General features: G+C 50.7%; 2 protein-coding genes across 3 annotated transcripts in view; both read left to right on the forward strand.

The window, feature by feature from the left end:
* LOC130317325 (zinc finger protein 260-like) overlaps window positions 1-24298 on the forward strand; it is a 55361-nt gene that overhangs the window by 26820 nt on the left and 4243 nt on the right. The window lies entirely within an intron of this gene.
* Window positions 20266-23420, forward strand: LOC130317330 (gastrula zinc finger protein XlCGF66.1-like). Its single transcript, XM_056552839.1, has 4 exons — window positions 20266-20527; window positions 20853-21032; window positions 21120-21249; window positions 23242-23420. The coding sequence occupies exons 1-4, from the start codon at window positions 20462-20464 to the stop codon at window positions 23403-23405; spliced, it is 540 nt and encodes a 179-aa protein (XP_056408814.1). The 5' UTR covers window positions 20266-20461; the 3' UTR covers window positions 23406-23420.

The raw sequence follows: 24298 nt of genomic DNA on the forward strand, positions 1-24298 counted from the left end.
CCTTCTTCTCCATGTGTTCTTGTCAAGGATGTTGTCCTCAGGTTCCCATGACCTCTCCTCTGGGCCGCAATTCTCCCAATCAACAAGAAATTTTTTTTTACCTCTGACAATCTTGGATGCCAGAATTTCTTTCACCGAAAAGATGTCAGAGGACCTGGAAACTGGAGTGGGAGCAACAACCTTGGGAGAGAAGCGGTTAAGGATGAGTGGTTTAAGGAGAGAGACATGGAAAGCATTGGGAATACGGAGAGAAGGAGGAAGAAGGAGTTTGTAAGAGACAGGGTTGATTTGGCACTTGATTTTGAAAGGACCAAGATAACGTGGTCCCAGTTTATAACTGGGGACACGAAAGCAGACATACTTGGCGGAGAGACATACTTTGTCTCCGGGAGAGAAAATGGGGGGAATTCTTCTTTTCCTATCGGCATGTTTCTTCATCCGGGATGAGGCCTGTAAGAGAGAATTTTGAGTCTCTTTCCATATGGTGGAGAAGTCCCGAGTCACCTCATCAACAGCGGGCAAACCAGAAGGCATGGGAGTGGGAAGGAGGGGAAGAGGGTGACGGCCGTACACCACGAACAATGGGGATTTAGCGGAAGACTCAGAGACTCTGAAATTGTACGAGAATTCGGCCCATGGTAGAAGATCTGCCCAGTCATCCTGGTGGGAGGAAACAAAATGTCGCAAATAGTCACCCAGAACCTGATTAATTCTTTCCACTTGCCCATTGGATTGAGGATGATAAGAAGACGAGAAGTTTAATTTGATTTTAAGTTGATTACAGAGGGCCCTCCAGAATTTTGACACAAATTGAACGCCTCTATCCGAGACGATATGCGTAGGCAGCCTGTGAAGGCGAAAAATGTGTATAAAAAATTATTTCACCAACTGAGGCGCAGAAGGAAGACCTGGAAGAAGGATAAAATGTGCCATCTTGGAGAATCGATCAACGACCACCCAAATAACTGTGTTGCCATGGGATAAAGGTAAGTCAGTAATAAAGTCCATACCAATCTGAGACCATGGTCGCTCAGGAACAGGCAGAGGATGGAGGCTGGAGAAGTGGAGATCAGACAGTCCGGAGGAATAATGTGTTTCGGAGAGGCTTCCATTTCAGAGGCATCCGATGAACGAGAGAGGGCGTCAGCCCTAATGTTCTTGTCAGCAGGGCGAAAATGAATTTCAAAGTTAAAACGGGCAAAGAACAACGACCACCTAGCTTGGCGAGGGTTCAGCCGTTGGGCAGACTGAAGATAAGAGAGATTCTTGTGATCAGTGTATATAATAACTGGATATTTGGATCCCTCCAGCAGGTGCCTCCATTCCTCAAGCGCCAATTTTATGACCAGTAGTTCTCGATCACCAATGGAGTAGTTTTTCTCCGCCGGAGAGAAGGTCCTAGAAAAGAAACCACAAGTAACAGCATGTCCGGAAGAATTTTTCTGTAGGAGTACCGCTCCAGCTCCCACCGAGGAGGCATCTACCTCCAGTGAGAAGGGCCTAGATGGATCAGGTCTGGAGAGTACGGGAGCAGAAGAAAAGGCAGTTTTGAGATGATTGAATGCGTCTTCCGCTTGGGGAGACCAGGACTTAGGGTTGGCGTTTTTCTTGGTTAGGGCCACGATAGGGGCCACAATAGTGGAAAAGTGCGGAATAAATTGTCTGTAATAATTGGTAAACCCCAAAAAACGTTGGATAGCACGGAGTCCGGAGGGGCGTGGCCAATCCAATACGGCTGATAGTTTATCTGGGTCCATTTGGAGTCCCTGGCCAGAGATTAAGTATCCTAGGAAAGGAAGAGATTGACATTCAAAGAGACATTTTTCCATTTTGGCATATAATTGATTGTCCCGAAGTCTCTGAAGAACCATGCGGACATGCCGGCGGTGTTCTTCTAGGTTAGCAGAAAAAATCTAAATATCGTCTAGGTAGACCACAACACAGGTATAAAGAAGATCACGAAAAATTTCATTTACCAAGTCTTGGAAGACGGCAGGGGCGTTGCAAAGCCCAAAGGGCATAACCAGATATTCAAAGTGTCCATCTCTGGTGTTAAACGCAGTCTTCCATTCTTCCCCCTCCCTGATGCGGATGAGATTATATGCACCTCTTAAGTCCAGCTTGGTAAAGATGTGGGCGCCTCGTAGGCGATCAAAGAGTTCCGAGATAAGATGTAGGGGGTAGCGGTTCTTTACCGTGATTTTATTAAGACCGCGGTAATCAATGCAAGGTCGTAAGGAGCCGTCTTTTTTGGAAACGAAGAAAAATCCAGCTCCGGCAGGGGAGGAAGACTTGCGGATAAACCCCTTTTTTTAATTCTCTTGGATGTACTCCGACATGGCTTGTGTTTCCGGAGCAGACAGAGGATAGATTCTGCCCCAGGGTGGAGTAGTACCAGGGAGGAGGTCAATAGGACAGTCATAAGGCCTGTGAGGAGGCAAAGTCTCTGCTTGTTTGTTGCAAAAAACATCAGCATAGTCCAGATAGGCCTTGGGGAGACCAGATATCGGAGGAACCACAGGGTCTTGACTGACAGTACAGGGGGCAGGCTTAAGACAGTTCTTGTGACAAGAAGTAACCCAGTTCTTGATCTCCCCAGTGGTCCAATCGAGAGTTGGGGAATGGCGTTGAAGCCACGGTAGTCCAAGAAGAATTTCTGAAGTGCAGTTAGAGAGGACCAGAAATTCAATTTTTTCGTGATGGGGTCCGATGCACATTAAGAGGGGTTCCGTGCGGTAACGCACAGTACAGTCCAATCTTTCATTATTAACAGAGTTGATGTAGAGGGGTCTGGCGAGACTGGTCACTGGGATATTGAACCTGTCGATGAAAGAGGCCAAAATAAAATTTCCTGCAGATCCGGAATCCAAGAAGGCCATAGCTGAGAAGGAGAAGGTAGAAGAAGATATCCGCACAGGCACAGTAAGGCGTGGAGAAGCAGAGTTCACACCTAGAGCTGTCTCACCTTTGTACGGAGTCAGCGTACGTCTTTCCTGACGTGGAGGTCGGATAGGACAATCCTTCAAGAAGTGTTCGGTAGTGGCACAGTACAGGCAAAGGTTCTCCATGCGGCGTCGTGTCCTCTCTTGAGGTGTAAAGCGAGACCGGTCAACTTGCATAGTCTCCACGGCGGGAGGCACAGGAACGGATTGCAGAGGACCAGAGGAGAGAGGAGCTGGGGAGAGAAACCGCCTCGTGCGAACAAAGTCCATATCCTAGCGGAGTTCCTGACGCCTTTCGGAAAAACGCATGTCAATGCGAGTGGCTAGGTGAATGAGTTCATGTAGATTAGCAGGAATTTCTCGTGCGGCCAGAACATCTTTAATGTTGCTGGATAGGCCTTTTTTGAAGGTCGCGCAGAGGGCCTCGTTATTCCAGGATAACTCGGAGGCAAGAGTACGGAATTGGATGGCGTACTCGCCAACGGAAGAATTACCCTGGACCAGGTTCAGCAGGGCAGTCTCGGCAGAAGAGGCTCGGGCAGGTTCCTCAAAGACACTTCGAATCTCCGTGAAGAAGGAGTGTACAGAGGCAGTGACGGGATCATTGCGGTCCCAGAGCGGTGTGGCCCATGACAGAGCTTTCCCAGACAGAAGGCTGACCACGAAAGCCACCTTTGACCTTTCAGTTGGAAATTGGTCCGACATCATCTCCAAATGCAGGGAACATTGCGAAAGAAAGCCACGGCAAAATTTAGAGTCCCCATCAAATTTATCCGGCAAGGATAATCGAAGGCTGGATGCGGCCACTCGCTGCGGAGGAGGTGCAGGAGCAGGCGGAGGAGATGGTTGCTGAAGCTGTGGTAGTAGCTGCTGTAGCATCACGGTCAGTTGAGACAGCTGGTGGCCTTGTTGCGCTATCTGTTGCGACTGCTGGGCGACCACCGTGGTGAGGTCGGCAACAACTGGCAGCGGGACCTCAGCGGGATCCATGGCCGGATCTACAGTCACGATTCGGCTGGCTGGAGGTGGATCCTCTGTGCCAGAGAGGGATTGGCGTGGACCGTGCTAGTGGACCGGTTCTAAGTTGCTACTGGTTTTCACCAGAGCCCGCCGCAAAGCGGGATGGTCTTGCAGCGGCGGTAGCAACCAGGTCGTATCCACCGGCAACGGCTCAACCTCTCTGACTGCTGAGATAAGCGCGGTACAAGGGAGTAGACAAGAGCAAGGTCGGACGTAGCAGAAGGTCAGGGCAGGCAGCAAGGATCGTAGTCAGGGGCAACGGCAGGAGGTCTGGAACACAGGCTAGGAACACACAAGGAAACGCTTTCACTGGCACAATGGCAACAAGATCCGGCGAGGGAGTGCAGGGGAAGTGAGGTATAAGTAGGGAGTGCAGGGGAAGTGAGGTATAAGTAGGGAAGTGCAGGGGAAGTGAGGTATAAATAGGGAGTGCAGGGGAAGTGAGGTATAAGTAGGGAGTGCAGGGGAAGTGAGGTATAAATAGGGAGTGCAGGGGAAGTGAGGTATAAGTAGGGAGTGCAGGGGAAGTGAGGTATAAATAGGGAGTGTACAGGTGAAGATACTGATTAAAACCTCATGCGCCAATCAGTGGCGCACCGGCCCTTTAAATCGCAAAGACCCGGCGCATGCGCACCCTAGGGAGCGGGGCCGCGCGCGCCGGGACAGCACAGACGGGGAACAAGTCTGGTAAGCCAGTCGGGATGCGCATCGCGAGCGGGCGCGTCCCGCATCGCGAATCGCATCCCGGCTGGGAACATTATCGCAGCGCACCCGGTCAGCATGTCTGACCAGGGCGCTGCGAATGGGAGAACGCTGTGAGCGCTCCGGGGAGGAGCGGGGACCCGGAGCACTCGGCGTAACAACTATCCTCTGGTCATAGACTGTCCTGTGGTCATAGATTATCCTCTGGTCATAGACTATCCTCTGGTCATAGACTGTCCTGTGGTCATAGACTATCCTCTAGTCATAGACTGTCCTGTGGTCATAGACTATACTCTGGTCATAGACTGTCCTCTGGTCATAGACTGTCCTCTAATCATAGACTATCCTCTGGTCATAGACTGTCCTCTGGTCATAGACTGTCCTCTGGTCATAGACTGTCCTGTGGTCATAAACTGTCCTGTGGTCATAGACTGTCTTCTGGTCATAGACTATCCTCTGGTCATAGACTGTCCTGTGGTCATAGACTGTCCTCTAGTCATAAACTATCCTCTGGTCATAGACTGTCCTGTGGTCATAGACTGTTCTCTAGTCATAGACTATCCTCTGGTCATAGACTATCCTCTGGTCATACACTGTCCTCTAGTCATAGACTATCCTCTGGTCATAGACTATCCTGTGGTCATAGACTATCCTCTGGTCATAGACTGTCCTCTGGTTATAGACTGTCCTGTGGTCATAGACTGTCCTGTGGTCATACACTGTCCTCTAGTCATAGACTATCCTCTGGTCATAGACTATCCTCTAGTCATAGACTGTCCTCTGGTCATAGATTATCCTCTGGTCATAGACTATCCTCTGGTCATAGACTATCCTCTGGTCATAGACTGTCCTGTGGTCATAGACAGTCCGGTGGTCATAGACAGTCCTGTGGTCAAAGACTGTCCTCTGGTCATAGACTGTCCTGTGGTCATAGACTATCCTCTGGTTATAGACTGTCCTGTGGTCATAGACTGTCCTCTAGTCATAGACTATCCTCTGGTCATAGACTGTCCTGTGGTCATAGACTATCCTCTGGTCATAGACTATCCTCTGGTCATAGACTATCCTGTGGTCATAGACTATCGTCTGGTCATAAACTATCCTCTGGTCATAGATTATCCTATGGTCATAGACAGTCCTCTGGTCATAGATTATCCTCTGGTCATAGACTATCCTCTTTTCATAGACTGTCCTGTGGTCATAGACTGTCCTCTGGTCATAGACTATCCTCTGGTCATAGACTGTCATCTGGTTATAGACTGTCATCTGGTTATAGACTGTCCTGTGGTCATAGACTGTCCTGTGGTCATAGACTGTCCTCTAGTCATAGACTATCCTCGGGTCATAGACTGTCCTGTGGTCATAGATTGTCCTGTGGTCATAGACTATCCTCTGGTCATAGACAGTCCTGTGGTCATAGACAGTCCGGTGGTCATAGACAGTCCTGTGGTCAAAGACTGTCCTCTGGTCATAGACTGTCCTGTGGTCATAGACTATCCTCTGGTTATAGACTGTCCTGTGGTCATAGACTGTCCTCTAGTCATAGACTATCCTCTGGTCATAGACTGTCCTGTGGTCATAGACTGTCCTGTGGTCATTAACTATCCTCTGGTCATAGACTGTCCTCTGGTCATAGACTGTCCTGTGATCATAGACTGTCGTCTGGTCATAGATTATCCTCTGGTCATAGACTATCCTCTGGTCATACACAGTCTTCTGGTCATAGACAATCCTCTGGTCATAGACTGTCCTCTGGTCATAGACTGTCCTGTGGTCATAGACTGTCCTCTAGTCATAGACTGTCCTGTGGTCATAGACTGTCCTGTGGTCATAGACTATCCTCTGGTCATAGAGAGTCCTGTGGTCATAGACAGTCCGGTGGTCATAGACAGTCCTGTGGTCATAGACTGTCCTCTGGTCATAGACGGTCCTGTGGTCATAGACTATCCTCTTGTCATAGACTGTCCTGTGGTCATAGACTGTCCTGTGGTCATTAACTATCCTCTGTTCATAGACTGTCCTCTGGTCATAGATTATCCTGTGGTCATAGACTGTCCTGTGGTCATAGACTGTCGTCTGGTCATAGACTATCCTCTGGTCATAGACTATCCTCTGGTCATAGACTATCCTCTGGTCATAGACAGTCCTGTGGTCATAGACTGTCCTGTGGTCATAGATGTTACGCCGAGCGCTCCGGGTCCCCGCTCCTCCCCGGAGCGCTCGCAACATCCTCGCTACTGCAGCGCCCCGGTCAGATCCACTGACCGGGTGCGCTGCGATACCGCCTCCAGCCGGGATGCGATTCGCGATGCGGGTGGCGCCCGCTCGCGATGCGCACCCCGGCTCCCGAACCTGACTCGCTCTCCGTCGGTCCTGTCCCGGCGCGCGCGGCCCCGCTCCCTAGGGCGCGCGCGCGCCGGGTCTCTGCGATTTAAAGGGCCACTGCACCACTGAATGGCGCAGTTGTTCTAATTAGTGTGTTCACCTGTGCACTCCCTATTTATACCTCACTTCCCCTGCACTCCCTATTTATACCTCACTTCCCCTGCACTCCCTATTTATACCTCACTTCCCCTGCACTCCCTATTTATACCTCACTTCCCCTGCACTCCCTACTTATACCTCACTTCCCCTGCACTCCCTATTTATACCTCACTTCCCCTGCACTCCCTATTTATACCTCACTTCCCCTGCACTCCCTATTTATACCTCACTTCCCCTGCACTCCCTACTTATACCTCACTTCCCCTGCACTCCCTACTTATACCTCACTTCCCCTGCACTCCCTATTTATACCTCACTTCCCCTGCACTTCCCTACTTATACCTCACTTCCCCTGCACTCCCTATTTATACCTCACTTCCCCTGCACTCCCTATTTATACCTCACTTCCCCTGCACTCCCTATTTATACCTCACTTCCCCTGCACTCCCTATTTATACCTCACTTCCCCTGCACTCCCTATTTATACCTCACTTCCCCTGCACTTCCCTACTTATACCTCACTTCCCCTGCACTTCCTACTTATACCTCACTTCCCCTGCACTCCCTATTTATACCTCACTTCCCCTGCACTCCCTATTTATACCTCACTTCCCCTGCACTCCCTATTTATACCTCACTTCCCCTGCACTCCCTATTTATACCTCACTTCCCCTGCACTCCCTACTTATACCTCACTTCCCCTGCACTCCCTACTTATACCTCACTTCCCCTGCACTCCCTATTTATACCTCACTTCCCCTGCACTTCCCTACTTATACCTCACTTCCCCTGCACTCCCTATTTATACCTCACTTCCCCTGCACTCCCTATTTATACCTCACTTCCCCTGCACTCCCTATTTATACCTCACTTCCCCTGCACTCCCTATTTATACCTCACTTCCCCTGCACTCCCTATTTATACCTCACTTCCCCTGCACTTCCCTACTTATACCTCACTTCCCCTGCACTCCCTATTTATACCTCACTTCCCCTGCACTCCCTATTTATACCTCACTTCCCCTGCACTTCCCTACTTATACCTCACTTCCCCTGCACTTCCTACTTATACCTCACTTCCCCTGCACTCCCTATTTATACCTCACTTCCCCTGCACTCCCTATTTATACCTCACTTCCCCTGCACTCCCTATTTATACCTCACTTCCCCTGCACTCCCTACTTATACCTCACTTCCCCTGCACTCCCTACTTATACCTCACTTCCCCTGCACTCCCTATTTATACCTCACTTCCCCTGCACTTCCCTACTTATACCTCACTTCCCCTGCACTCCCTATTTATACCTCACTTCCCCTGCACTCCCTATTTATACCTCACTTCCCCTGCACTCCCTATTTATACCTCACTTCCCCTGCACTCCCTATTTATACCTCACTTCCCCTGCACTCCCTATTTATACCTCACTTCCCCTGCACTCCCTATTTATACCTCACTTCCCCTGCACTTCCCTACTTATACCTCACTTCCCCTGCACTCCCTATTTATACCTCACTTCCCCTGCACTCCCTATTTATACCTCACTTCCCCTGCACTCCCTATTTATACCTCACTTCCCCTGCACTCCCTATTTATACCTCACTTCCCCTGCACTCCCTTGCCGGATCTTGTTACCATTGTGCCAGTGAAAGCGTTCCCTTGTGTGTTCCTAGCCTGTGTTCCAGACCTCCTGCCGTTGCCCCTGACTACGATCCTTGCTGCCTGCCCCGACCTTCTGCTACGTCCGACCTTGCTTCTGTCTACTCCCTTGTACCTCGCCTATCTTCAGCAGTCAGAGAGGTTGAGCCGTTGCTAGTGGATACGACCTGGTCACTACCGCCGCAGCAAGACCATCCCGCTTTGCGGCGGGCTCTGGTGAACACCAGTAGTGACTTAGAACCGGTCCACTAGCACGGTCCACGCCAATCCCTCTCTGGCACAGAGGATCCACCTCCAGCCTGCCGAATCCTGACAATAGACTGTCCTCTGGTCATACACTATCCTGTGGTCATAGACTATGCGTCGCTCATAGACTATCCTCTGGTTATAGACTGTCCTGTGGTGATAGACTGTCCTCTGGTCATAGACTATCCTCTGGTCATAGACTATCCTCTGGTCATAGACTATCCTGTGGTCATAGACTATCCTGTGGTCATAAACTATCCTCTGGTCATAGACTATCCTATGGTCATAGACTGTCCTCTGGTCATAGATTATCCTCTGGTCATAGACTATCTTGTCATAGACTGTCCTGTGGTCATAGACTGTCCTCTGGTCATAGACTGTCCTCTGGTCATAGACTATCCTCTGGTCATAGACTGTCCTCTGGTCATAGACTGTCCTCTGGTTATAGACTGCCCTGTGGTCATAGACTGTCCTGTGGTCATAGACTGTCCTCTGGTCATAGACTATCCTCTGGTCATAGACTGTCCTGTGGTCATAGACTATCCTCTGGTCATAGACAGTCCTGTGGTCATAGACAGTCCGGTGGTCATAGACAGTCCTGTGGTCAAAGACTGTCCTCTGGTCATAGACTGTCCTGTGGTCATAGACTATCCTCTGGTCATAGACTGTCCTGTGGTCATAGACTATCCTCTGGTCATACACTATCCTGTGGTCATAGACTATGCGTCGCTCATAGACTATCCTCTGGTTATAGACTGTCCTGTGGTGATAGACTGTCCTCTGGTCATAGACTATCCTCTGGTCATAGACTATCCTCTGGTCATAGACTATCCTGTGGTCATAGACTATCCTGTGGTCATAAACTATCCTCTGGTCATAGACTATCCTATGGTCATAGACAGTCCTCTGGTCATAGATTATCCTCTGGTCATAGACTATCTTGTCATAGACTGTCCTGTGGTCATAGACTGTCCTCTGGTCATAGACTGTCCTCTGGTCATAGACTATCCTCTGGTCATAGACTGTCCTCTGGTCATAGACTGTCCTCTGGTTATAGACTGCCCTGTGGTCATAGACTGTCCTGTGGTCATAGACTGTCCTCTGGTCATAGACTATCCTCTGGTCATAGACTGTCCTGTGGTCATAGACTATCCTCTGGTCATAGACAGTCCTGTGGTCATAGACAGTCCGGTGGTCATAGACAGTCCTGTGGTCAAAGACTGTCCTCTGGTCATAGACTGTCCTGTGGTCATAGACTATCCTCTGGTCATAGACTGTCCTGTGGTCATAGACTGTCCTGTGGTCATTAACTATCCTCTGGTCATAGACTGGCCTCTGGTCATAGACTGTCCTGTGGTCATAGACTGTCGTCTGGTCATAGATTATCCTCTGGTCATACACTGTCCTCTGGTCATAGACTATCCTCTGGTCATAGACTATCCTCTGGTCATAGACAGTCCTCTGGTCATAGACTATCCTCTGGTCATAGACTATCCTCTGGTCATAGACTGTCCTGTGGTCATAGACTGTCCTCTGGTCATAGACTATCCTCTGGTCATAGACTATCCTCTGGTCATAGACTATCCTCTGGTCACAGACTGTCCTGTGGTCATAGACTGTCCTCTGGTCATAGATTATCCTCTGGTCATAGACTGTCCTGTGGTCATAGACTGTCCTCTAGTCATAGACTATCCTCTGGTCATACACTGTCCTCTGGTCATAGACTATCCTCTGGTCATAGACTATCCTCTGGTCACAGACTGTCCTGTGGTCATAGACTGTCCTCTAGTCATAGACTATCCTCTGGTCATACACTGTCCTCTGGTCATAGACTATCCTTTGGTAACAGACTGGCTGTCTGCTCGTGTATATGATCAGTGGTCTCGAAAGTGTGGACCTCCAGATGTTGACCATGTGTGTATATACAGTGTACGGTGCGGAGCCGTGTGTGTATACAGTGTACGGTGCGGAGCCGTGTGTATATACAATGTACGGTGCGGAGCCGTGTGTATATACAGTGTACGGTGCGGAGCCGTGTGTGTATACAGTGTACGGTGCGGAGCCGTGTGTATATACAGTGTACGGTGCGGAGCCGTGTGTGTATACAGTGTACGGTGCGGAGCCGTGTGTATATACAGTGTACGGTGCGGAGCCGTGTGTGTATACAGTGTACGGTGCGGAGCCGTGTGTATACAGTGTACGGTGCGGAGCCGTGTGTATATACAGTGTACGGTGCGGAGCCGTGTGTATATACAGTGTATGGTGCAGAGCCGTGTGTATATACAGTGTATGGTGTGGAGCCGTGTGTGTATACAGTGTACGGTGCGGAGCCGTGTGTATATACAGTGTACGGTGCGGAATCGTGTGTGTATACAGTGTACGGTGCGGAATCGTGTGTGTATACAGTGTACGGTGCGGAGCCGTGTGTGTATACAGTGTGCGGTGCGGAGCCGTGTGTGTATACAGTGTACGGTGCGGAGCCGTGTGTGTATACAGTGTACGGTGCGGAGCCGTGTGTGTATACAGTGTACGGTGCGGAGCCGTGTGTGTATACAGTGTACGGTGCAGAGCCGTGTGTGTATATACAGTGTACAGTGCAGAGCCGTGTGTGTATAAAGTGTACGGTGCAGAGCCGTGTGTGTATACAGTGTACGGTGCGGAGCCGTGTGTGTATACAGTGTACGGTGCGGAGCCGTGTGTGTATACAGTGTACGGTGCGGAGCCGTGTATATATACAGTGTACGGTGCGGAGCCGTGTGTGTATACAGTGTACGGTGCGGAGCCGTGTGTGTATACAGTGTACGGTGCGGAGCCGTGTGTATATACAGTGTACGGTGCGGAGCCGTGTGTATATACAGTGTACGGTGCGGAGCCGTGTGTATATACAGTGTACGGTGCGGAGCCGTGTGTGTATACAGTGTACGGTGCGGAGCCGTGTGTGTATACAGTGTACGGTGCGGAGCCGTGTGTGTATACAGTGTACGGTGCGGAGCCGTGTGTATATACAGTGTACGGTGCGGAGCCGTGTGTATATACAGTGTACGGTGCGGAGCCGTGTGTGTATATACAGTGTACGGTGCGGAGCCGTGTGTGTATACAGTGTACGGTGCGGAGCCGTGTGTGTATACAGTGTACGGTGCGGAGCCGTGTGTGTATACAGTGTACGGTGCAGAGCCGTGTGTGTATACAGTGTACGGTGCGGAATCGTGTGTGTATACAGTGTACGGTGCGGAATCGTGTGTGTATACAGTGTACGGTGCGGAGCCGTGTGTGTATACAGTGTACGGTGCGGAGCCGTGTGTGTATACAGTGTACGGTGCGGAGTCGTGTGTGTATACAGTGTACGGTGCGGAGCCGTGTGTGTATACAGTGTACGGTGCAGAGCCGTGTGTGTATACAGTGTACGGTGCAGAGCCGTGTGTGTATACAGTGTACGGTGCGGAATCGTGTGTGTATACAGTGTACGGTGCGGAGCCGTGTGTGTATACAGTGTACGGTGCGGAGCCGTGTGTGTACACAGTGTACGGTGCGGAGTCGTGTGTGTATACAGTGTACGGTGCGGAGCCGTGTGTGTATACAGTGTACGGTGCAGAGCCGTGTGTGTATACAGTGTACGGTGCAGAGCCGTGTGTGTATACAGTGTATGGTGCGGAGCCGTGTGTGTATACAGTGTACGGTGCGGAGCCGTGTGTATATACAGTGTACGGTGCGGAGCCGTGTGTGTATACAGTGTATGGTGCGGAGCCGTGTGTATACAGTGTACGGTGCGGAGCCGTGTGTGTATACAGTGTACGGTGCAGAGCCGTGTGTGTATACAGTGTACGGTGCAGAGCCGTGTGTGTATACAGTGTACGGTGCTGAGCCGTGTGTATATAGTGTACGGTGCAGAGCCGTGTGTGTATACAGTGTACGGTGCTGAGCCGTGTGTATATAGTGTACGGTGCAGAGCCGTGTGTGTATACAGTGTACGGTGCAGAGCCGTGTGTGTATACAGTGTACGGTGCGGAGCCGTGTGTGTATACAGTGTACGGTGCGGAGCCGTGTGTGTATACAGTGTACGGTGCGGAGCCGTGTGTGTATACAGTGTACGGTGCAGAGCCGTGTGTGTATACAGTGTACGGTGCGGAATCGTGTGTGTATACAGTGTACGGTGCGGAATCGTGTGTGTATACAGTGTACGGTGCGGAGCCGTGTGTGTATACAGTGTACGGTGCGGAGCCGTGTGTATATAGTGTACGGTGCAGAGCCGTGTGTGTATACAGTGTACGGTGCAGAGCCGTGTGTATACAGTGTACGGTGCGGAGCCGTGTGTGTATACAGTGTACGGTGCAGAGCCGTGTGTGTATACAGTGTAAGGTGCAGAGCCGTGTGTGTATACAGTGTACGGTGCAGAGCCGTGTGTGTATACAGTGTACGGTGCTGAGCCGTGTGTTTATAGTGTACGGTGCAGAGCCGTGTGTGTATACAGTGTACGGTGCAGAGCCGTGTGTGTATACAGTGTACGGTGCTGAGCCGTGTGTATATAGTGTACGGTGCAGAGCCGTGTGTGTATACAGTGTACGGTGCAGAGCCGTGTGTGTATACAGTGTACGGTGCTGAGCCGTGTGTATATAGTGTACGGTGCAGAGCCGTGTGTGTATACAGTGTATTGTGCAGAGCCGTGTGTGTATACAGTGTACGGTGCGGAATCGTGTGTGTATACAGTGTACGGTGCGGAGCCGTGTGTTTACAGTGTACGGTGCGGAGCCGTGTGTGTATACAGTGTACGGTGCGGAGCCGTGTGTGTATACAGTGTACGGTGCGGAGTCGTGTGTGTATACAGTGTACGGTGCAGAGCCGTGTGTGTATACAGTGTACGGTGCAGAGCCGTGTGTGTATACAGTGTACGGTGCAGAGCCGTGTGTGTATACAGTGTACGGTGCGGAGCCGTGTGTGTATACAGTGTACGGTGCGGAGCCGTGTGTGTATACAGTGTACGGTGCGGAGCCGTGTGTGTATACAGTGTACGGTGCGGAGCCGTGTGTATATACAGTGTACGGTGCGGAGCCGTGTGTGTATACGGTGTACGGTGCGGAGCCGTGTGTATATACGGTGTACGGTGCGGAGCCGTGTGTGTATATAGTGTACGGTGCGGAGCCGTGTGTATATACAGTGTACGGTGCGGAGCCGTGTGTATACAGTGTACGGTGCGGAGCCGCGTGTATATACAGTGTGCGGTGTGGAGCCGTGTGTATACAGTGTACGGTGCGGAGCCGTGTGTATATACAGTGTACGGTTCGGAGCCGTGTGTGTATATACAGTGTACGGTGCGGAGCAGTGTGTATATACAGTGTACGGTGCGGAGTCGTGTGTGTATATACGGTGTACGGTGCGGAGCCGTGTGTGTATACAGTGTACGGTGCGGAGCAGTGTGTATATACAGTGTACGGTGCGGAGCCGTGTGTGTATATACGGTGTACGGTGCGGAGCCGTGTGTGCATACAGTGTACGGTGCGGAGCCGTGTGTGTATACAGTGTACGGTGCGGAGCCGTGTGTGTATATACAGTGTACGGTGCGGAGCCGTGTGTGTATATACGGTGTACGGTGCGGAGCCGTGTGTATATACAGTGTACGGTGCGGAGCAGTGTGTATATACAGTGTACGGTGCGGAGCCGTGTGTGTATATACGGTGTACGGTGCGGAGCCGTGTGTGTATATACAGTGTACGGTGCGGAGCCGTGTGTGTATACAGTGTACGGTGCGGAGCCGCGTGTGTATATACAGTGTACGGTGCGGAGCCGCGTGTGTATATACAGTGTACGGTGCGGAGCCGTGTGTGTATACAGTGTACGGTGCGGAGCCGCGTGTGTATATACAGTGTACGGTGCGGAGCCGTGTGTATATACAGTGTACGGTGCGGAGCCGTGTGTGTATACAGTGTACGGTGCGGAGCCGTGTGTGTATACAGTGTACGGTGCGGAGCCGTGTGTGTATACAGTGTACGGTGCGGAGTCGTGTGTGTATACAGTGTACGGTGCGGAGCCGTGTGTGTATACAGTGTACGGTGCAGAGCCGTGTGTGTATACAGTGTACGGTGCAGAGCCGTGTGTGTATACAGTGTACGGTGCGGAATCGTGTGTGTATACAGTGTACGGTGCGGAGCCGTGTGTGTATACAGTGTACGGTGCGGAGCCGTGTGTGTATACAGTGTACGGTGCGGAGTCGTGTGTGTATACAGTGTACGGTGCGGAGCCGTGTGTGTATACAGTGTACGGTGCGGAGCCGTGTGTGTATACAGTGTATGGTGCGGAGCCGTGTGTGTATACAGTGTACGGTGCGGAGCCGTGTGTATATACAGTGTACGGTGCGGAGCCGTGTGTGTATACAGTGTATGGTGCGGAGCCGTGTGTATACAGTGTACGGTGCGGAGCCGTGTGTGTATACAGTGTACGGTGCAGAGCCGTGTGTGTATACAGTGTACGGTGCAGAGCCGTGTGTGTATACAGTGTACGGTGCTGAGCCGTGTGTATATAGTGTACGGTGCAGAGCCGTGTGTGTATACAGTGTACGGTGCAGAGCCGTGTGTGTATACAGTGTACGGTGCTGAGCCGTGTGTATACAGTGTACGGTGCGGAGCCGTGTGTATATACAGTGTACGGTGCGGAGCCGTGTGTGTATACAGTGTACGGTGCAGAGCCGTGTGTGTATACAGTGTACGGTGCTGAGCCGTGTGTATATAGTGTACGGTGCAGAGCCGTGTGTGTATACAGTGTACGGTGCAGAGCCGTGTGTATACAGTGTACGGTGCGGAGCCGTGTGTGTATACAGTGTATGGTGCGGAGCCGTGTGTGTATACAGTGTACGGTGCGGAGCCGTGTGTGTATACAGTGTACGGTGCGGAGCCGTGTGTGTATACAGTGTACGGTGCAGAGCCGTGTGTGTATAAAGTGTACGGTGCAGAGCCGTGTGTGTATACAGTGTACGGTGCGGAGCCGTGTGTGTATACAGTGTACGGTGCGGAGCCGTGTGTGTATACAGTGTACGGTGCGGAGCCGTGTATATATACAGTGTACGGTGCGGAGCCGTGTGTGTATACAGTGTACGGTGCGGAGCCGTGTGTGTATACAGTGTACGGTGCGGAGCCGTGTGTATATACAGTGTACGGTGCGGAGCCGTGTGTATATACAGTGTACGGTGCGGAGCCGTGTGTATATACAGTGTACGGTGCGGAGCCGTGTGTGTATACAGTGTACGGTGCGGAGCCGTGTGTGTATACAGTGTACGGTGCGGAGCCGTGTGTGTATACAGTGTACGGTGCGGAGCCGTGTGTATATACAGTGTACGGTGCGGAGCCGTGTGTATATACAGTGTACGGTGCGGAGCCGTGTGTGTATATACAGTGTACGGTGCGGAGCCGTGTGTGTATACAGTGTACGGTGCGGAGCCGTGTGTGTATACAGTGTACGGTGCAGAGCCGTGTGTGTATACAGTGTACGGTGCAGAGCCGTGTGTGTATACAGTGTACGGTGCAGAGCCGTGTGTATATAGTGTACGGTGCAGAGCCGTGTGTGTATACAGTGTACGGTGCAGAGCCGTGTGTATACAGTGTACGGTGCGGAGCCGTGTGTGTATACAGTGTATGGTGCGGAGCCGTGTGTGTATACAGTGTACGGTGCAGAGCCGTGTGTGTATACAGTGTACGGTGCAGAGCCGTGTGTGTATACAGTGTACGGTGCGGAATCGTGTGTGTATACAGTGTACGGTGCGGAATCGTGTGTGTATACAGTGTACGGTGCGGAGCCGTGTGTGTATACAGTGTACGGTGCGGAGCCGTGTGTGTATACAGTGTACGGTGCGGAGTCGTGTGTGTATACAGTGTACGGTGCGGAGCCGTGTGTGTATACAGTGTACGGTGCGGAGCCGTGTGTGTATACAGTGTACGGTGCGGAGCCGTGTGTGTATACAGTGTACGGTGCGGAGCCGTGTGTATATACAGTGTACGGTGCGGAGCCGTGTGTGTATACAGTGTACGGTGCGGAGCCGTGTGTATACAGTGTACGGTGCGGAGCCGTGTGTGTATACAGTGTACGGTGCAGAGCCGTGTGTGTATACAGTGTACGGTGCAGAGCCGTGTGTGTATACAGTGTACGGTGCTGAGCCGTGTGTATATAGTGTACGGTGCAGAGCCGTGTGTGTATACAGTGTACGGTGCAGAGCCGTGTGTGTATACAGTGTACGGTGCTGAGCCGTGTGTATATAGTGTACGGTGCAGAGCCGTGTGTGTATACAGTGTACGGTGCAGAGCCGTGTGTGTATACAGTGTACGGTGCTGAGCCGTGTGTATATAGTGTACGGTGCAGAGCCGTGTGTGTATACAGTGTACGGTGCAGAGCCGTGTGTATACAGTGTACGGTGCGGAGCCGTGTGTGTATACAGTGTACGGTGCAGAGCCGTGTGTGTATACAGTGTAAGGTGCAGAGCCGTGTGTGTATACAGTGTACGGTGCAGAGCCGTGTGTGTATACAGTGTACGGTGCTGAGCCGTGTGTTTATAGTGTACGGTGCAGAGCCGTGTGTGTATACAGTGTACGGTGCAGAGCCGTGTGTGTATACAGTGTACGGTGCTGAGCCGTGTGTATATAGTGTACGGTGCAGAGCCGTGTGTGTATACAGTGTACGGTGCAGAGCCGTGTGTGTATACAGTGTACGGTGCTGAGCCGTGTGTATATAGTGTACGGTGCAGAGCCGTGTGTGTATACAGTGTATGGTGCAGAGCCGTGTGTGTATACAGTGTACGGTGCGGAATCGTGTGTGTATACAGTGTACGGTGCGGAGCCGTGTGTTTACAGTGTACGGTGCGGAGCCGTGTGTGTATACAGTGTACGGTGCGGAGCCGTGTGTGTATACAGTGTACGGTGCGGAGTCGTGTGTGTATACAGTGTACGGTGCAGAGCCGTGTGTGTATACAGTGTACGGTGCAGAGCCGTGTGTGTATACAGTGTACGGTGCAGAGCCGTGTGTGTATACAGTGTACGGTGCGGAGCCGTGTGTGTATACAGTGTACGGTGCGGAGCCGTGTGTGTATACAGTGTACGGTGCGGAGCCGTGTGTGTATACAGTGTACGGTGCGGAGCCGTGTGTATATACAGTGTACGGTGCGGAGCCGTGTGTGTATACGGTGTACGGTGCGGAGCCGTGTGTATATACGGTGTACGGTGCGGAGCCGTGTGTGTATACAGTGTACGGTGCGGAGCCGTGTGTATATACAGTGTACGGTGCGGAGCCGTGTGTATACAGTGTACGGTGCGGAGCCGCGTGTATATACAGTGTGCGGTGTGGAGCCGTGTGTATACAGTGTACGGTGCGGAGCCGTGTGTATATACAGTGTACGGTTCGGAGCCGTGTGTGTATATACAGTGTACGGTGCGGAGCAGTGTGTATATACAGTGTACGGTGCGGAGTCGTGTGTGTATATACGGTGTACGGTGCGGAGCCGTGTGTGTATACAGTGTACGGTGCGGAGCAGTGTGTATATACAGTGTACGGTGCGGAGCCGTGTGTGTATATACGGTGTACGGTGCGGAGCCGTGTGTGCATACAGTGTACGGTGCGGAGCCGTGTGTGTATACAGTGTACGGTGCGGAGCCGTGTGTGTATATACAGTGTACGGTGCGGAGCCGTGTGTGTATATACGGTGTACGGTGCGGAGCCGTGTGTATATACAGTGTACGGTGCGGAGCAGTGTGTATATACAGTGTACGGTGCGGAGCCGTGTGTGTATATACGGTGTACGGTGCGGAGCCGTGTGTGTATATACAGTGTACGGTGCGGAGCCGTGTGTGTATACAGTGTACGGTGCGGAGCCGCGTGTGTATATACAGTGTACGGTGCGGAGCCGTGTGTGTATACAGTGTACGGTGCGGAGCCGCGTGTGTATATACAGTGTACGGTGCGGAGCCGTGTGTATATACAGTGTACGGTGCGGAGCCGTGTGTATATACAGTGTACGGTGCGGAGCCGTGTGTATATACAGTGTACGGTGCGGAGCCGTGTGTATACAGTGTACGGTGCGGAGCCGTGTGTGTATACAGTGTACTGTGCGGAGCAGTGTGTGTATACAGTGTACGGTGCGGAGCCGTGTGTGTATACAGTGTACGGTGCGGAGCCGTGTGTATATACAGTGTACGGTGCGGAGCCGTGTGTATATACAGTGTACGGTGCGGAGCCGTGTGTATATACAGTGTACGGTGCGGAGCCGTGTGTATATACAGTGTACGGTGCGGAGCCGTGTGTATATACAGTGTACGGTGCGGAGCCGTGTGTATACAGTGTACGGTGCGGAGCCGTGTGTGTATACAGTGTACTGTGCGGAGCAGTGTGTGTATACAGTGTACGGTGCGGAGCCGTGTGTGTATACAGTGTACGGTGCGGAGCCGTGTGTATATACAGTGTACGGTGCGGAGCCGTGTGTATATACAGTGTACGGTGCGGAGCCGTGTGTATATACAGTGTACGGTGCGGAGCCGTGTGTGTATACAGTGTACGGTGCGGAGCCGTGTGTATATACAGTGTACGGTGCGGAGCCGTGTGTATATACAGTGTACGGTGCGGAGCCGTGTGTATACAGTGTACGGTGCGGAGCCGTGTGTGTATACAGTGTACTGTGCGGAGCAGTGTGTGTATACAGTGTACGGTGCGGAGCCGTGTGTGTATACAGTGTAAGGTGCGGAGCCGTGTGTATATACAGTGTACGGTGCGGAGCCGTGTGTGTATACAGTGTACGGTGCGGAGCCGTGTGTGTATACAGTGTACGGTGCGGAGCCGTGTGTGTATACAGTGTATGGTGCGGAGCCGTGTGTGTATACAGTGTACGGTGCGGAGCCGTGTGTGTATACAGTGTACGGTGCGGAGCCGTGTGTATATACAGTGTACGGTGCGGAGCCGTGTGTGTATACAGTGTACGGTGCGGAGCCGTGTGTGTATATACAGTGTACGGTGCGGAGCCGTGTGTGTATACAGTGTACGGTGCGGAGCCGTGTGTGTATACAGTGTACGGTGCGGAGCCGTGTGTGTATACAGTGTAAGGTGCGGAGCCGTGTGTATATACGGTGTACGGTGCGGAGCTGTATTGTCTGGATTCCTGGAAGGAGCGATCACATGACCCAGCCTGACTCCTCCCACACACATGAGGGGTCACATGGCCCAGCCTGACTCCTCCCACACATATGAGCGGTCACATGGCCATGACATCATCACAGGTCCTTCAGCCTCCAGGATGTAACATCTTGCTCCTGGTTATTGTGGGACTTGTAGTTCTTTATACACCTGTACACAATGCACACAGGGGCTTTATAGAGGGGACAGGACGCCCCCCGAATATATCCTGAAGAGAAGGAAAACTCCAGCGCCGTATATATAGGATCTATAGAGGAATGTCACCGACCACCGAGAGGATCCTAGAGCTCAGCCTGGAGATCATCTACCTGCTGACCGGAGAGGTGAGGGATTGTGGGAAATGGTCACATGACCTCTTATCTCTAGGGATAATACAGGACATGACCGGAGAGGTGAGGGATTGTGGGAAATGGTCACATGACCTCTTATCTCTAGGGATAATACAGGACATGACCGGAGAGGTGAGGGATTGTGGGAAATGGTCACATGACTTCTTATCTCTAGGGATAATACAGGACATGACCGGAGAGGTGAGGGATTGTGGGAAATGGTCACATGACCTCTTATCTCTAGGGATAATACAGGACATGACCGGAGAGGTGAGGGGTCTGTATATAGGGATATTTATCGGGGTCTCTCCATACTCAGGATTACACAGTAGTGAAGAAGACATCTGGAGAGTGTGTGGCCCCCAGCAGGTCAGGAGGATGGAGCAGGGCCCGGGGCCCCATCACGGAGCCTCCACCTCCCTCACTGATACCTGAGAGGAACAATGAGCAGAAGATCCTAGAACTCACCCACAAGATGATGGAGCTGCTGACTGGAGAGGTGAGCGCTGCTGGGAATGCTGGGACATTATACAGGAACACAAGGGATGATGGGTCTGGATGATGACTGGATCATTGTGTGTGTCAGGTTCCTATAAGGTGTCAGGATGTCACTGTCTATTTCTCCATGGAGGAGTGGGAGTATATAGAAGGACACAAGGATCTGTACCAGGACATAGTCATGATGGAGGACCACCGGCCCCGAACATCACCACCGGGTAAGATATATTTATTATAGACCACCGGCCCCCAACATCACCACCGGGTAAGATATATTTATTATACACCACCGGCCCCGAACATCACCACTGGGTAAGATATATTTATTATAGACCACCGGCCCCGAACATCACCACTGGGTAAGATATATTTATTATAGACCATCGGCCCCGAACATCACCACTGGGTAAGATATATTTATTATAGACCACCGGCCCCCAACATCACCACTGGGTAAGATATATTTATTATAGACCACCGGCCCCCAACATCACCACTGGGTAAGATATATTTATTATAGACCACCGGCCCCCAACATCACCACTGGGTAAGATATATTTATTATAGACCACCGGCCCCCAACATCACCACCGGGTAAGATATATTTATTATAGACCACCGGCCCCGAACATCATCACCGGGTAAGATATATTTATTATAGACCACCGGCCCCGAACATCACCACTGGGTAAGATATATTTATTATAGACCACCGGCCCCGAACATCACCACTGGGTAAGATATATTTATTATAGACCACCGGCCCCGAACATCACCACCGGGTAAGATATATTTATTATAGACCACCGGCCCCGAACATCACCACCGGGTAAAATATATTTATTATAGACCACCGGCCCCGAACATCACCACTGGGTAAGATATATTTATTATAGACCACCGGCCCCCAACATCACCACCGGGTAAGATATATTTATTATAGACCACCGGCCCCCAACATCACCACCGGGTAAGATATATTTATTATAGACCACCGGCCCCGAACATCACCACCGGGTAAGATATATTTATTATAGACCACCGGCCCCGAACATCACCACTGGGTAAGATATATTTATTATAGACCACCGGCCCCCAACATCACCACTGGGTAAGATATATTTATTATAGACCACCGGCCCCTCACATCACCACTGGGTAAGATATATTTATTATAGACCACCGGCCCCCAACATCACCACTGGGTAAGATATATTTATTACAGACCACCGGCCCCGAACATCACCACTGGGTAAGATATATTTATTACAGACCACCGGCCCCGAACATCACCACTGGGTAAGATATATTTATTATAGACCACCGGCCCCCAACATCACCACCGGGTAAGATATATTTATTATAGACCACCGGCCCCGAACATCACCACTGGGTAAGATATATTTATTATAGACCACCGGCCCCGAACATCACCACTGGGTAAGATATATTTATTATAGACCACCGGCCCCGAACATCACAACTGGGTAAGATATATTTATTATAGACCACCGGGCCCCAACATCACCACTGGGTAAGATATATTTATTATAGACCACCGGCCCCAAACATCACCACCGGGTAAGATATATTTATTATAGACCACCGGCCCTGAACATCACCACCGGGTAAGATATATTTATTATAGACCACCGGCCCCGAACATCACCACTGGGTAAGATATATTTATTACAGACCACCGGCCCCGAACATCACCACTGGGTAAGATATATTTATTATAGACCACCGGCCCCCAACATCACCACCGGGTAAGATATATTTATTATAGACCACCGGCCCCGAACATCACCACTGGGTAAGATATATTTATTATAGACCACCGGCCCCGAACATCACCACTGGGTAAGATATATTTATTATAGACCACCGGCCCCGAACATCACAACTGGGTAAGATATATTTATTATAGACCACCGGGCCCCAACATCACCACTGGGTAAGATATATTTATTATAGACCACCGGCCCCAAACATCACCACCGGGTAAGATATATTTATTATAGACCACCGGCCCTGAACATCACCACCGGGTAAGATATATTTATTATAGACCACCGGCCCCGAACATCACCACTGGGTAAGAGGAGACTCTCATTGATGGTAAAGGAGAGAGCAGTATTGGGGGTCCCTAGATCCCCCATCATCTGATCATCTACACAATGTATTCAGTCACTGTGTGTCTCCTACAGATGGATCCAGGAAGAGGAACCCACCAGAGAGATGTCCTGCTCCTCTGGATTCCCAGAACTGTCCGAGAGGAGATGACAATATCCTACAGGATGATCAGGTCAATAACACTGAGATCTCTTTAAATATTACATTTAATGACCACAACCTTAACTTTTACATGTAATTTCAAAAGAATAAAAACAAAAACCACCTGGATTTGTTATATTAACCCTTCGGAGTGGTGACTAGATGATGTTAGAGTGCTCACTGCTATTATTGACTCCTAAGCCCCCCCCCCCCCCTTCTCTATGATCCTTATTTCAGGGGGCAGGACCAGAGCTGGGCTGTTTACCTGCAGTACTTACAGCTGGACTTCCTTTCTCTTAATTCTCTTGAAATGTGAGAAGAGCACCTACTCCTCTCTGCTATGCTATGACATAGTGCTAAAGATCGAGAGGAATGATTTACAGTATACTGCTATAGATGGCATGTGGGGGGAGAAGGGGTTTATTGGTGTACTGGATACAGGGTGCTTGTCTGACACAGTGTGGACCCTCTGGAGGAGGCAGACAGACTCAGCTTTTATGTGCACAGCACAGGCTCTCTCCTGCATAGAAAAAATTATTATATAATGGGTAATTATATAAGATCCAGTCCTCAAGAGACAGTAAGAAAAAGTGGGAAAGGATTATTTGTTTTCCTTTTCTTTTTCTTGTCTTATTCTCCTTTTTCTCATCCTTTCCTACTTTTTCTTACTGTCTCTTGAGGACTGGATCTTATATAATTACCCATTAATCATTTTTTCTACGTACCTTTTAGAGCTTGGGGATATAGCCCTTCCCAGTTTACCCAGTTGACCTCGGGCCAGTGACCAAGTGAGCTCCACAATTCTTTATTATGTCTCCTTCGTAGCTCTGATCTGGTTGTTTCATCAATTATTGTTATGAATGGTGAAGTGGAGAACTTGAAGTAGACGGAACCCCTTTATCTTTTCTTGCACATGTATGTAAAAATAAAATGTTTTTAGGGAAGAAAAATGTAAAATTCCGAATTAAGGTTAATTATTTGGGTCATATT

The sequence above is a fragment of the Hyla sarda genome, unplaced genomic scaffold, assembly GCF_029499605.1.
Source record: "Hyla sarda isolate aHylSar1 unplaced genomic scaffold, aHylSar1.hap1 scaffold_199, whole genome shotgun sequence".
Taxonomy (NCBI): domain Eukaryota; kingdom Metazoa; phylum Chordata; class Amphibia; order Anura; family Hylidae; genus Hyla; species Hyla sarda.